The sequence below is a fragment of the Zingiber officinale genome, chromosome 9A, assembly GCF_018446385.1.
Source record: "Zingiber officinale cultivar Zhangliang chromosome 9A, Zo_v1.1, whole genome shotgun sequence".
Taxonomy (NCBI): domain Eukaryota; kingdom Viridiplantae; phylum Streptophyta; class Magnoliopsida; order Zingiberales; family Zingiberaceae; genus Zingiber; species Zingiber officinale.
Window position 1 is genome coordinate 43878686 of NC_056002.1, and position 14524 is coordinate 43893209.

The 14524-nt window shown below is 38.8% G+C and overlaps 1 protein-coding gene and 1 pseudogene across 1 annotated transcript; both read left to right on the forward strand.

Moving 5' to 3' along the window:
• Positions 1-1627: 1627 nt before the first annotated feature.
• LOC122020458 lies at positions 1628-3230 on the forward strand. The gene is made up of 2 exons (XM_042578396.1): positions 1628-2775; positions 3041-3230. Exon 1 carries the CDS (start codon positions 1829-1831, stop codon positions 2741-2743), a length of 915 nt encoding a protein of 304 aa, XP_042434330.1. The 5' UTR covers positions 1628-1828; the 3' UTR covers positions 2744-2775; positions 3041-3230.
• Positions 3231-10242: 7012 nt separating this feature from the next.
• Positions 10243-13218, forward strand: LOC122021917 (annotated as a pseudogene).
• Positions 13219-14524: the final 1306 nt, after the last annotated feature.

Consider the following 14524-nt stretch of genomic DNA (forward strand, 5'->3'; position numbering starts at 1 on the left):
ACTTCTTCTTCCTTCTTTCTGAGTTCTGAGGCTTGGTTCGCGATCTGAGGTTGAGTCCGAGTGCGGCGCTCGTTTTCGAGTGCACCTACGAGCGACGCGAGCGGTTGTCGGATCTTGGGAGGATTTTACCGGAGAACCTCTGCACCGTGGGCGGCAATCAATTCTCTAAAGATAGTTGGCACGCCCGCCGCTTCGACCGGAGATACACAATTTCTTAACCCTTAATGTTATTAACGTTTATTGCATGCTTGTCATTTATTGGTGCAATTATAGATTACTGCATTAGTGTAATTAGTTCTATTACAATTACTACACATTTTTCGTGGAAAAGAAGATGAGATGCGTGTTGATAACAGGATAAAGCGACAAACTAAGTTTTTTTTCTAAGACGGAAAACGGGCTAAAGTTTTTTCTTTCCTAATAAAAAATGAGGCTTATAAATAAATAAATTAATATATATATCGGGTATCGAGTAGGGTATGGGTAGGATTTTACCACATCCGCCTCCATACCCATACCCGAAATATCCATACCCGAATACCCATTTACTATAATCGGGTATAAAAATTCTCTCTATATCCTCCTCCATTCGGGTCGGATGTCGGATTATCCATCGGATTTGGATGAAATTGCCATCCCTACTAGAAGGGCTTCCAAGAGCCCGGTTTGCACCCAGTTGCCTATGGATGTGTAGAGTAAGGGCGTGGTGTGTGTATATATATATATATATATATATATATATATTATGAACTTTACCCTGCATACTCTTATCCTACATACTTATGGGCGATTGAGTGTGATCCGTACGTTTCAGTTCACTTTTAAGGATTGAAGTGCCTAAAAGGGCTTCCGAGAGCTCGATTCGTACTCAGTTGCCTATGGATGTGCAGAGTAAGGGTGTGGAGGATATAAGTTAGAGCACTCAGATTACTTCCGGGTGCCCTGATCATTTTCTATGTGAGGGTCACCCACTGTGGATGTGCATGGTAAAATTCATATATATATTGGTTAAAGCGCTCAGATTACTTCTAGGCATCCTGATCATATTCCATGTGAGGATTGTTCACTATGTGTGTGCAATGTAAAATATATATTTATATATAATTTTAATATCCCGTACATCTCGTGTTCATCTCAATTTTTTTTATTTTAATTTTTTTATTAAAACTATAATCTAATCACTATATTTTAAAGATAAAATTTTAATGACATAACCAACCAACCAACCAAAAAAACAATAAAAAAACAAAAGTGAAATGAACATGATCGAGGGTGTAAAAGTCGAGGAAGGAATATCACAATTGATGAGGAAGAAGGCGGCGTAAAGGAGTTACCGCACGGCCAATGGCTCGAAGGAGGCTATGATTGATCTCAACTAATATTTGAAGGAGGATGAGATGGCATGTTGTGGCTGATGAGAAAGAAGATGCAACACGCATAGAGGAGGTAGAGGGGATTCCGTGGTCCATGAAGGGGGAGACGAAGGAAAACACGAGGAGAGGATGTATTTAATAAGTCACTAATAAAAATTGTTTTTTTTAATAAAATTACAAAATACCCTTTTTTTTTATTTTTAAAATAAAGCACTTTGAAAGGTCAAACGGCTTGGGCCAGAGAGACGTTTGAAGCTGAGCCCAAACCCTAAATTAGAGTCGAAAAACGAGCGTCAATGAAAAAGAGAGGTCCCCAAACGTTCGCGGACATCCCTCATCCCTGCCTTTTCGATTTTGGGGGAGAATAAACCCTAGCTCTTGCCCTCGCACCCGATCCGTCGTACCCTCTCGTGCTTTAGGGCTTCGAGATCGTCGACCGTGATGCCACGGCGGCCATGACGACGCCGGCGGAGACGAAGAGGGACAACCGGCCTGCCGGGTGCGGCGGTGACGGCTGCGGCGTTCGCGACACCTGGCTGCTCCACCACGTTCGTCACCGAACCGTTTTCTGCCGCCTTTGCACTAATTGCGTCCTTCGCTACCACCCTGGCTGCTTCTGCGCTTCCTGCTTCGATCTCCTCCTCGACGGGGGCGCCTGCCCCGTCGTCCGTTGCTCTCGATGCCCTTCCGTCTCCCACGCGGCCTGCCTTCCCGACCCCGCTGGCCCCTTCTTCTGCTCTAGCTGCTCCGATGCCGGTAGTTCCGCCACCTATTTCCCTCTTGGTGCGGAAAAATCGGTGGATCTCAAGTCGGCTAAAGTTCTTCTGGCTGCTGCCCAGTTGGCCGCCGCATCGATGAGCCGGGCGGCGTCATCTTCCAGGGCAGATTCTGATAGAAAGGTCAAGGAAGCTGCAATTGCAACGAAGAGAGCGAGGGAAGCACTCGAGAGGGTTATTTTACTTTCCAAGGCTGAGAAGGAGAAGAAGAAAAGTGAAGCCCATCCAAATGTTTCATTGAGTTCTAAGCCTGAAGTTGTGGATCATAAGAAAAAGATGCCAAAGTTAAACAGTGCGGTAGCAGCCATGGTGGGACAGAAGGTTCAGAACAGGGAGAGGGATCGATGGATGAGGTTTCAGGAGCCGATCAGGGTGGCCCAGAAGCAAGTCCAGGTCAATGCAGAAGGTAAGAACAAGGTGGATTCTATGGTAGGGATGCAGAGCCATGCACAGAACGTTGAGACAGAGCGTAGGTTGATTGCCATCTCACATGCTCCGAAAGCTGTGGGTCAAGGGGAGAGGGATGAAAGAGGAGCCCTCAAAGGTTCTCAAGGTGGACATGTTAAGGATGACGTAGTTGTTGGTACTTGCTGATAGTGTTCCTAGGATTCCTGAATCAACTCAAGGTGAGGATCTTAGAGTTTCTATGCTTTAATGTATTAGATTATTATGGTACCTAATATAATTTAAGTTTCTAAATAATAATATTTTTTTATAGTCTTAATAGTTTCTAACTTTGATGAAATCATTTCTTTAGAGCAATGCTCGTTCTATAAGGCTCATAGTTATTGGTCTGAAGTATTGGAACTTTGAGGATTTTGCATCTATAAGAAGGATACTTATGTTGCTTCCTTGAAATGCTTGACATTGAATTGTTGTGAACTGGTGCAGATACATGTGGGACAAAGATTATGAAGCTGTCAAAGCTAGTTACTTAGTACCCCTATTATGCAGTTTGGAGTTGATTGGTGCGTTGTGTACTTTAGATAGCACGGTCAATGTTTGCTTGCAGTCATTGGAAATTGTTAGGTGCATTATGTACTCCTAATTTCTGTTTAATGAAATGCCTTTATTTGATCTACTGCATCTTTTTTATTTGGTCTATTGCATCTTCATTATATGTGTACTTTTAAGCTGCCTAGCACTTGCTAAAGTTTTTGTTTTACCTTTATTTTTTACTTATTTTTATCTAACTCTTAACTTTGTGATTTTTAATGCCTAAATAAATTTCATAGTTTGAGATCTTGCTTCTACATGTTTTTCTTTGCTTTATAGAATCTGTTTTTGCCCTTTAGATTCTCTAATTTCTGCAATAATTTTCTGGTAATATTTTTTTTTAATAAATACTAGAATATCAAACTGTAACATCTCTTCCTTTCCACTGGAACATAGTTATCATCTATGGGGCCGGTGATGAGGGGTGCTTGGGTGAGCGAAATCACCTTTTTGCTTCATAGTTATCATCTATGTCTAGCTTGCTACATAAAATAGAAGATAAAAAAAATGAAAGACAATCAGTAAAGATGATGAAGACATTATTGTGGTTGTGATTGAAATTGGTGATGATCTTGAAGAGAGAATTTGAGTTGATAGGATCTTCAAAAGTATAATCTTCTTGAGAGGAATTACTTGCTTAACCCCACCTAAAGCTTACAACAAGATTTTGAGGTTATCAAAGATGAAGTGACAAGTTTATTGCAGCTGAGGTCATGCTCACAAAAGATGAATGAATGTTAGAAGGTGATAATGAAAATTAATTTAGTGATGCATCAACTTAGGCAAAATGCAGAGAGGATGCACTATGATGATAGATATGGAAATCATGTGTTTAGAAGATTCATTGAGGCCGCATATGTGAATTATCTAGGTGGATTCTGAAGTAACTATTGTCAGTTGATAGCTTGAAACTTGTAAGTGTTGCTGTTAGGCAAGTAATAAATGCATCCTCCTTAGGGCGCGCACACACACACAATCTGTTTTGCAAACAATAAACTCATACTGTTCCATAAACACGGTATAGAAATGTGAATTGGATAAATATACTTTACATTATGTTTGTCGGTCATTTTTATAAATCTAAATATTATTTAATACTGACATTTGCTTTTGCAAGACATTTACTTTACATTATGTGAAGGGGAGTCTTGGCGCAACGGTAAAGTTATTGTCATATGACTAAAAGGTCACGGTTCGAATCCTGAAAACAGCCTCTTGCAAAAAGCAGGGTAAGGCTGCGTACAATGAATCCTTCCTCGGGACCCCGCATGGCGGGGTCTTTTTTTTTGACATTTGCTTTTGCAATGCATATGTGCTATGCAGTTGGCTTGATCCATATCACTTGTATCTTTTTTTATGAAATATTGCTGAAAAATAAATGCTCTAACCACATCTTTTCTTATGGGAAATTTCTATCCATGAGCATTTGATTTTTCCCATTTTTTTGGTTTTCTTCTGATCTGTATAGGTAACTGGTGTATTCTACTTGGCTTACTTGCACATATGATTTGTGGAATAAATTCCCATCCTCAAAAAGTTTGGGGGAGGATATTGTGAATCTAAGTGGGGATGTGTATCAATTGATGTTATAGATGACGATTCACCCATATTGTGTTGAAGAATTGTTACAATTTGGCAATACAGGAGGCAACTTGGATCAAGTTTAATTCATAGCTTCGGTTTTGTCACGGGATTGTGTAGTTGACAAAGGATTTGTAACATCTTGCTTGTAATCAATTTGGATGCATCACAAGCAGACAATAGGGAACAAATGAGTAGGCTAAATAACTTCATTTACCACTACCTTTGCAGTCATCAATCCACCAAAATTTTAGTTTAATGGGAAACCATTTTACTGTGTTCATCAAGCGAGACCATAAAAATAGCTAAAGCATGATATTCAAAAGTTAAAGTCATATAGAATGAGCCCTTAGCACACGAGCTAGTAACTTTAATAACTATCTATTAGTAATGATTCAACACTCAAATGACCATGCTCTACATTTTGGAACTTTGTGGGACAAAGAGTAATTTAACCAGATTTGGGGAAATAAAGAAATAAGTCATTTAATTTTACCGTAGCCATCTTATGATACATGATGTGATTGTCATACCTGGTTTGTACTCACTGATCAAGCCTCAAAACAAGGTAGAAGCTTTACTTGTGCTATTGCGTACATTAATATAACTTGAACTCAGTGGATTACTAGTTGATTTGGCAAAATAAGTGACCAGTTAAAAGAATGCATTACAGTGAAATTGTCATAATAACGCCTCTAGCATAGAGAACGTAATTATAGGTATTATAATTTTAGATGCTTGAAGAAATTTAATTTTGGTAAAAATTGTATGTTGCTGTTGCGGTTGATTTATTTGAATTTCTTTTTGTAAGAAAGGTTCACGGATTATCTCTGTCAGCCATTTCTTCAATTGTGGGCATTTATGCATTTGCAATGGTCGTACTATAAACATAGTAGATTGGTCTGATCTAGTTGCTGGCAGCATCACTTGGGTGAATTTTGTTTTTCACCTACATGATTCACATTACACTTGTAAACCCGATGGATTTGACTTTTTTGGAGACATTTACAACATCTTGTGTTTCATTGGTTGCACTGTAAAGTGCTTAACTTATCTCTGAGTTTTATATATGAAGAATAAGGACCATGAAAGTATGCTTGCAGGTATATGGATTGTTTTCTCCTTTTATAATTGTGGAAATAATGGTTTGGTTTTATTTCATGGTCACACGGATACAAAGTGAGCAAAAGATGTACTTGTGCTAGACCTTGGATCATATGTTTCTGTAATATTTCAATCAGTTTGCACGTCAAATGACTGTCTCTTATGCTCCGTTTATATGGAGTGGACGATAGATGGATGAAATAAATCTAAGGGCATGAGAAGAGAATGAAAAGGGAAAGAAATATCTTCTTCTGCATGTTTGTTTACCTTGATTAAGAAAGGTGGGGTACATGCGGTGAAATTTTTATAATTAAAAAGGGATACATGCATTATTTTTTGGGTATATGGTATAATTTTGTGACTTGAAAAAGGTTCAATGGTCATTATATATATATATATATATATATATATGATGTAATTTTGTAAATGACAACAGGTACATGCGTCATTTTTTTTTCCTATCCGTTGCTTTCCGTTCAATTTTGAGGTGATTAATTTTTGTTATAAAATCATCCGCTAATGTATTGTGTTTCTCTTCCCTTTTAAAATTTTAATGAAGTAAACAACGAAATTTTTTTCCTTAGTTTTTCCGTTCTCCCAAGTAAACATAGTATTAGTGTAAGTTTTTTTTTTGACTGGCTGACAAACTGAATAGATAAGTTGTGAGGTAGATGTTCAACTGCAAGATTTAGCTGCGAATGGACAGCAGAAAGCTCATCAGATGGCCCCATCAGGTATCCCTGCTTAAACGGTATTTCTTGTTCATACTTTTGCAGATTGTATTTTTAGTTTCACATTCATAAAAGTTGATGTTGCTAGCAGTGAACATCAGTGAATTTCTCTTACAAATGAACTCTATTCTCTATGCGTAATCGACCGACTGTGCTGCAGCAAGGCTCGAGCCTGGGCCAGTAGTGATGATGTGGTTGATCAAAGTGCGAGTGTATGGTGAATTTAAACTTGGGTTCTTTATTTACCTGCTACGGTGAGTTCCCTAACCCTTCAACCCTTTCAAATAATTCATTACAACAAAAACAAAATTTACTTAAATTTGAAATCCAGATGGAGTAGGCTCCTAACAATGAAAAAAACAGTTTAATTATTTTGCATTTTACTTGAGATAGATTCGGCCAAAAGTTTTCATTTTCTTATGCTTGTGGAGTTGGTCTTTAGTCTAATAATGTCAAGGAATAAGGATTAAGTGGTTCACAATGATCTCCTTAATTGGCTTTTGGAACGACAAAGGGTGGTGCTTGAGTTTCAAAGGCCAAGTGCTTGCATTAAGGCCATTACGGCGCGGCCATTGTATATTTCTAACTTTGTATTATACAATATAAAGTTCTTCCTTCACTTTTGCTTAATTTTCATTTTATTATTTTGCTTTTGTGGGTATTGAGTTGAGGAAATACTCATTTTTATATTTAAATTAGTTTAAAATGCTCTATGTTTTTTATTTTTATATGTAGAAATAGTACATGAATAAAATAACAACAATTAATTATTTATTTTATAATGTTATTTTGATATAATTACAATGTCAATGTCTAGTCAATTAAAGAAATCCTCAAAGCTTATATATGCATTTAATTCTAGTAAAAGATAATGTTTTAATAAACGCAATTATGGTTGACAATAAATTAATACTAAAGCGTAATGTTTGGATCATGCTTGCCAGATAAAGTGCAGTTTGCTTATCTAGTCACTTGTAGATAAGTCAAACTGCCCTCTTTATCATAAAATATAAGTTAAAAAAACTTTATTAACAATATATGAATTAAAGTAATGGGTACTCAAATATTATATTTATTCGGGAAGGACAAAACTCATTGACTTCTTCATTTTAGACTGATATATTTTTTTTAATGATAGGTAAATGATTTTCTTTTTTTTTAGGGTTCACATACTACTTTTGATAAAATTTTATGGCTCACGTAGTTAAGTTTCTAATATTATCAAATCATATACGGTAAGTTTCAAAGTTACTAAATCATGTTATTAGTTGAATTGATTTTGTTATGTGAAATGTCGAGATTTTTAAATCAGTCCATTAATTTTTTTTTATCATCAAAATTAATTTTAGATAAAATCAGTTGATATATCAAACAATTTTTGATTGATATGAAATTAATTTTTATATATTTCGTTATCTCTCTTGATTATATTTATGTATTTAAATATCAATTTGATTTAATATATTAAGAGTAATGATTTTTTGAATACGAATATATTTAAAAATTTTAATTCGTATTAAAAAACATTACTCTTAATATATTGGGTTAAATTGGTATTTGAGAGAATGAATATAATTAAGAGAATTAGTCGAACACATAAAAATTATTTTCATACCAATTTGAGGTCATTGGGTCCATTAGTCGGTTTTAGGTAAAATCAGTTGGTAGATCAAACAAGTTCGGATTGACATTAAATTAGTTATTATGTGTTCGTCCACTTCTTTTGATAATATTCTCAAAGATTAATTTGATCCAATATACTGAGAGCGATAATTGTTTTAACACGAATTAATTTTTTTTAAAATATATTTGTTTTTTAAAAATTATTATTCTTAATATATTGAATCAAATTGATATTTAAAGATATGTATATAATTAGGAGAGGTAGATTAACACATATAAATTAATTTTATGTTAATCTGAAGTCATTTGGTCCATTAATTGATTTTAGATAAAATTAACTGATTATTTTCATGCCTTTAAATACCAATTTGAGGTCGTATCAATTCGAGATCATTTGTTCTATCAATTGATTTGATCTAAAATCGATATGGATAAAAAAAAAAAAAAATGTAAATCGGTTGATTGATTTAAAAAAACCAGTCGACTGATTTACTTGAAATTTTAACTTTTTTAGCATAAAATTTTAACTTTTTAGCATAGGATAAAATTGATTTGACTGATCAAAATAACCACTAATAGCGTTAAAATAAAATAACCAGTCGACTAATAGCGTTAAAATAGGAAATGAGTATGTGATTTAATATTTTTGAAACAACCTTATATGATTTGTTAATTTTAAAAACTTTATGTCATTTGGTAAAAAGTCGCAAATTTTATAGATGGGCTCTTATGACTCAAATGATGTAAGTGAAAATCATAGAATGACTTGATGCGTTAAGTGAACCAAACAAAGAGGCCATTTTTAAAGCTTGGTCAATTTAAATTCATATAATAGTTTTGAAATACATTTTAATTGCTAAATAAATTTAAAGAAAAAAATGTTAGAGAGAGCATTAAAACTATTTATTTTAACATTTCTTTAGTTTTAGGTTTATGTAATAGTTTTATTACAACAATTGAATGGCTTAGGCGAAACTAAGAACATAAATTCCTAAGTAATAGTATTTACGATTAAATCTTTCAAGCGGTTAATCAAATATCTAAGGGTTAAATCTCAATCTTAGTATGTTATAGGGATTTGTTTTTATTGGAATGTCAACTTTTAGATGGATCTACGTGAATATTTCTTGATTTATCTTGATGATTTATGAACATTTTTATAAGGTCAGTCGTTTATCTCTAAGATTAGTCAATTTAAAGTACCGGATACTTGGGTTATTTAAAAAAAATTAAACTCGAGGTCTCTTTTTCTCAAATTTTTTATTTTTAATGAATTAAAATCTTAAAACATATAACCCTAAAACATTCCACGTTTTTACATCTTTCTTGCATCATCAAGATGCCTTCTTAAAGGTTGAGTAACTTCAACTGGTAAGAACATGAATCTTATCAATTAACATTTAACAAAAAGAAAAAATTGATAATATCGATTAGTCGAGTCTTTTATTAGGAGGATAAATTTTTATAAATACGTCATAGTTAATGATCGAATCGTAAATATCTAAATAACAATTTAAATATCTTAATATTGTACCATATTCTTGAGGACAAACACTCAAGTAATACTATCGACGAGACTATCGAGGATGAGCATGTGATTTGAGCAATCATTAGGTTATAGGGGAACAATTAGTTATCAAAATTACTAAAACGTTTTTTTTCCCCATAAAAAGTGAAAAGGTGTCTGATATATTTCTAATGTTTTATCAAAATTATTCAAATTTAATCAAAATTACTTAACATAATCAAATTCACTATAAAATTATTATAAAATGTGATACCGCCAGTCGCTCCTCACGACTGTCCTATTAATTTAATGATCCACTAATTAATAGTCATTAATTGATTGTATCCACTAATTTAATGATGTCTAAAAATGTGTATCTGCTAATTCATGGGTTATTATATTACTATAACAATAGATTAATAATTATTTAATTGACTAATATTCTGTTATAGTTATTTTGGTGTCTTCGAGCGTAATCACGTTTGAATTTTTTTTTTGAAACTTGGATATAGGGCGGAGTGAGGCCTCTCTCAAGATTGAGAAGCCGTGGTCAGTTGTACACGTGTCGTGGAAGCACGATCGAAGAATGCAGTACCGTATAAACGAAGGTTTCCCCCAAGTAAAATAAACCAAGCGGCTCCAATCCGCGCCGCCGCCGACTGCCCAGCGTCGATGATTGTTTTCCGGTCAACGGAAGCAGAAGAGAAAGCAGCAACTCCGGCCAATGGCGGCGGCGAGCGCTTGCCCTGCACCGATGTCGGCGACGTCGAATGGAGCATGGAACGGCGACGACCCGCTGCACCACTCGCTTCCGCTCATCATCCTCCAGATCTGCCTCGTCCTCGTCGTCACCCGCTCCATCGCCTTCCTCCTCCGCCCTCTCCGCCAGCCCCGCGTCATCGCTGAGATCATCGTAAGCCCTAGTTTTCCCTGTCTCCCCGCTCCTCTTCTCGCGACAGAGAGTCGAGTTGCAGTGATTGCTGCATCTTTGTGTTTGCAGGGCGGTATTCTTCTCGGGCCGTCGGCACTGGGCCGCAGCAAGCGGTTTATGGACAACGTGTTCCCGAAGCAGAGCATGACGGTGCTCGACACCCTGGCCAACATCGGCCTGCTCTTCTTCCTCTTCCTCGTCGGCCTGGAGCTGGACCTTCGCTCCATCCGCCGCACCGGAAAGGGGGCCCTTGCCATCGCTCTTGTCGGCATCTCCTTCCCTTTCGTCATCGGCATCGGCACTTCCTTCGTCCTCCGCGCAACCATCGTCGATGGCGCCCGCCGTGCCCCCTTCCTTGTCTTCATGGGCGTCGCCCTCTCGATCACCGCCTTCCCCGTCCTCGCCCGCATCCTGGCAGAGCTCAAGCTCCTCACCACCGACCTCGGCCGCATGGCCATGTCCGCGGCCGCCGTCAATGATGTGGCCGCGTGGATTCTCCTCGCCCTCGCTATATCCCTCTCCGGCTCCGGTTCTGCGCTCGTCTCCCTCTGGGTCCTCCTCACCGGCATCGCCTTTGTCACTGGCGTCGCCATCTTCCTCCGACCCGTCCTCGCCTGGATAGCACGCCGCTCCCTCGAGGGAGACTCTGTGAAGGAGTCCTACGTCTGCGCCACCCTCGCCATCGTCCTCGCAGCCGGCTTCGCCACCGACGCAATCGGCATCCACGCCCTCTTCGGTGCTTTTCTGGTCGGCATCTTCGTACCTAAGGACGGCCCATTCGCCGGAGTCCTCATCGAGAAGATTGAGGATCTCGTCTCCGGCCTCCATCTACTTCGTCGTCTCCAGCGGACTCAAGACCAACATCGCTACCATCCATGGCGCTCAATCTTGGGGCCTTCTCGTACTGGTCATCACCAACGCCTGCATCGGCAAAATCGCCGGCACCATCGTCGCTTCCGTCGCCGTCAAGATCCCTCTACGAGAGGCCGTCACACTCGGCTTCCTTATGAACACCAAGGGACTCGTAGAGCTCATCGTCCTCAACATTGGAAGAGATCGCAAGGTTGGCCTTTCCTTTTTCGTCTCTGTTTCTACTCCTGCTCTGCTCTCCAACTGTTTGATCGTTTGCTCCACAATGAGTAATAGCGCGCGCAATGCAGGTGCTGAACGATGAGACCTTCGCGATCATGGTGTTGATGGCTCTGTTCACCACCTTCATCACCACTCCGATTGTCATGAGCATCTACAAGCCGGCGCGGAGAGCCGCATCTTACAGTTGCAGGAATGTCGAGAGGAAGGACATGAACAACGAGTTCCGCATCATGGCATGCTTCCATGGCAGCCGCAACATCCCCACCTTGATCAACGTGGTCGAGACATCCCGCGGCACCAGCTGCCGGAGACTCATCCTGTACGCTATGCACCTCATGGAGTTCTCGGAGCGCCCGTCGGCCATCTACATGGTCAATAAAGTCCGGCGCAACGGCCTTCCCTTCTGGAACAAGCGCGACAACGCCGACCGAATGGTGGTTGCCTTCGAAGCCTACCGCCGGCTCAGCTCCGTCAGCGTCCGCCCCATGACGGCCATCTCGGACCTCGACACCATCCATGAGGACATCGTGTCCAGCGCCGAGCAGAAGCGTGTGGCTCTCCTCCTCCTTCCGTTTCACAAGATGCAGCGTCTCGACGGCGCCCTCGAGTCCATCGGCCACGCCTACCGCCTCATCAACCAGCGCGTCCTACGCCATGCGCCCTGCTCCGTGGCCATCCTCATCGACCGAGGCCTCGGCGGCACCACCCAGGTTGCCCCAAACGAGGTCTCCTACCATGTCGCAGTTCTTTTCTTCGGCGGCCCCGACGACCGCGAGGCCCTCTGCTACGGCGCGGTCATGGCAGAGCACCCGGGCATCGTTCTCACGGTTCTCCGCTTCCTCCCGCCGCCGACGGCGAACCTAGAGAACTACAATGAGGACGAGATGCTAATCTCAAACTTCAGGGCCAATTTGTCCACCGCCGCGAAGGGGTCGCTCAATTACGAGGAAACTCCTGCCTCCGACAGGGATGGGATCGCAGCTGCAATTAAGAATTTGGGCGTGCGAACCACACTGTACCTCGTGGGCCGGTCACCCCCGGCAGTGGCACTTGTTGAAACGAGTGACTGCCAGGAGCTAGGCCCGGTGGGGAGCTATCTCGCCTCGTCGGAATTCTCGTGCACGCCGTCGGTGCTAGTGATACAGCGCTACAATTCCAGCGGCTACGCGCCTGATCCGGCAGACCAAGTGTCGGAGGTTTCCGACGTAACTGGCACGCCGCCGACGCAAGTGACGCCCGAGCCTTTCCAGCATGAGAAAGGAGGCACGTAGAAGCTGCCGGTGAAGATGTGAAAAGAAAAGAAATAAGAGGAAAAAAGAAAACCCAGAGAATTACGACATTGCCGTAGTCACATCTTCGTATTCTTCATCGTTAGATTCTCTCATGAACTTTTCAGCTTTTCCTACTTTTTAAAAGCTTTATAGTTGTTCTTGACTAATAAATTCATCTTAATTTCTAAAAATATGTTATGCTTTATTTTACTTCGGAAAAAAATCTTCAGCCTTTATTGGATTAGATCTTTATTTAATTTTACAAATTATAATCAACTCAACCATGTTATCTTTTATTTTAACAATTTACATTAGAGCAAATATATTTTGGAACTTCCTATGCATCCAGATTTAAAATTCAAGAAGAAAAAGGAAAAAAAAAAAAAAAAACCTACTTCCTGCATTTATTTATGAAGAGTGGAAATTCCACCTTCTGTGTTTATATGAACTATCACTTATAGTCCTCTCGGATGAATCCAGTGGCTAACATATAAAGTGTTGTCACAATGAGATATGAGGTTCGAATTTTGACAAAGCCGAGATAAATATCTCCCTTATGTGCTAGTAACTATTCCAAAGATTAGTAGCCGTTCGTGATTTATCTCCTCCGTGTTGATCTTGGGACGAGTTGGTGGAGACGTTGGGGGTGAACATATTTACCTTTTGCTAGAATGAACTATCACTTATATCTTCAGATGTACTATGATGGTTGATAAATAATTTTTATAAAGTCAGATTTCATCTATATGATTAATCGGACTCATCTAGATTGATTAATAAATAAATAAAAGCCTCCCAGATTATAACATAGTAGTAAATATATTTTTAGATTTCTTATTCATCAAGGATTTAAAATTTAAGAAAAGCAAAAAAAAAAAAAAAATCACTTCCACCATTTATATATATATATATATATATATATATATATATATATATATATATATATATATATATATATAAAATTTTTTTAAAGGTAGGCGATGTGATAAAAATAAGATAGTTGACTCCTCTATCTAAAAGCAATTATAGATTTCTATACGGTTGATTAATTTTCTCCAATAAAAAAATAATATTGGAATACTAATTATAGAGCGATGAGCTGTTTATATTTTTAGATTTATTTTAATGATCAATGAAAAATATTTATAGAATGAGCTGGTAAATTTTAAGATTAATTGATTCAAAAACTTGAATATATGATTTATCTTGATATCAAAAGTGATGCCGATTTAGGTCCAACTTTATCTTAGTTGATTCCGAAGTCGCTTTTCATAATTCATCCAATACATCATCTAACTTTCCCTGAGTCCACTCGATACCAAACCTTTACAATTGCAGCATGCTCCCTTGTCTCTTTGAATGAGCAACTCTAGTGATGATGCTTGTCAACATACTCCCCTTTAGCTAAACTCTTTATGGCTTGGCCTCGTGTTAAATGCTCCTCGATCACTTTTTTCAATATTGATATTCAAGACATTATTGTAACATGAGTTTGACTCCATTGGGTCGACCTTGATTGTTGTGAGTGGTAAATGGACA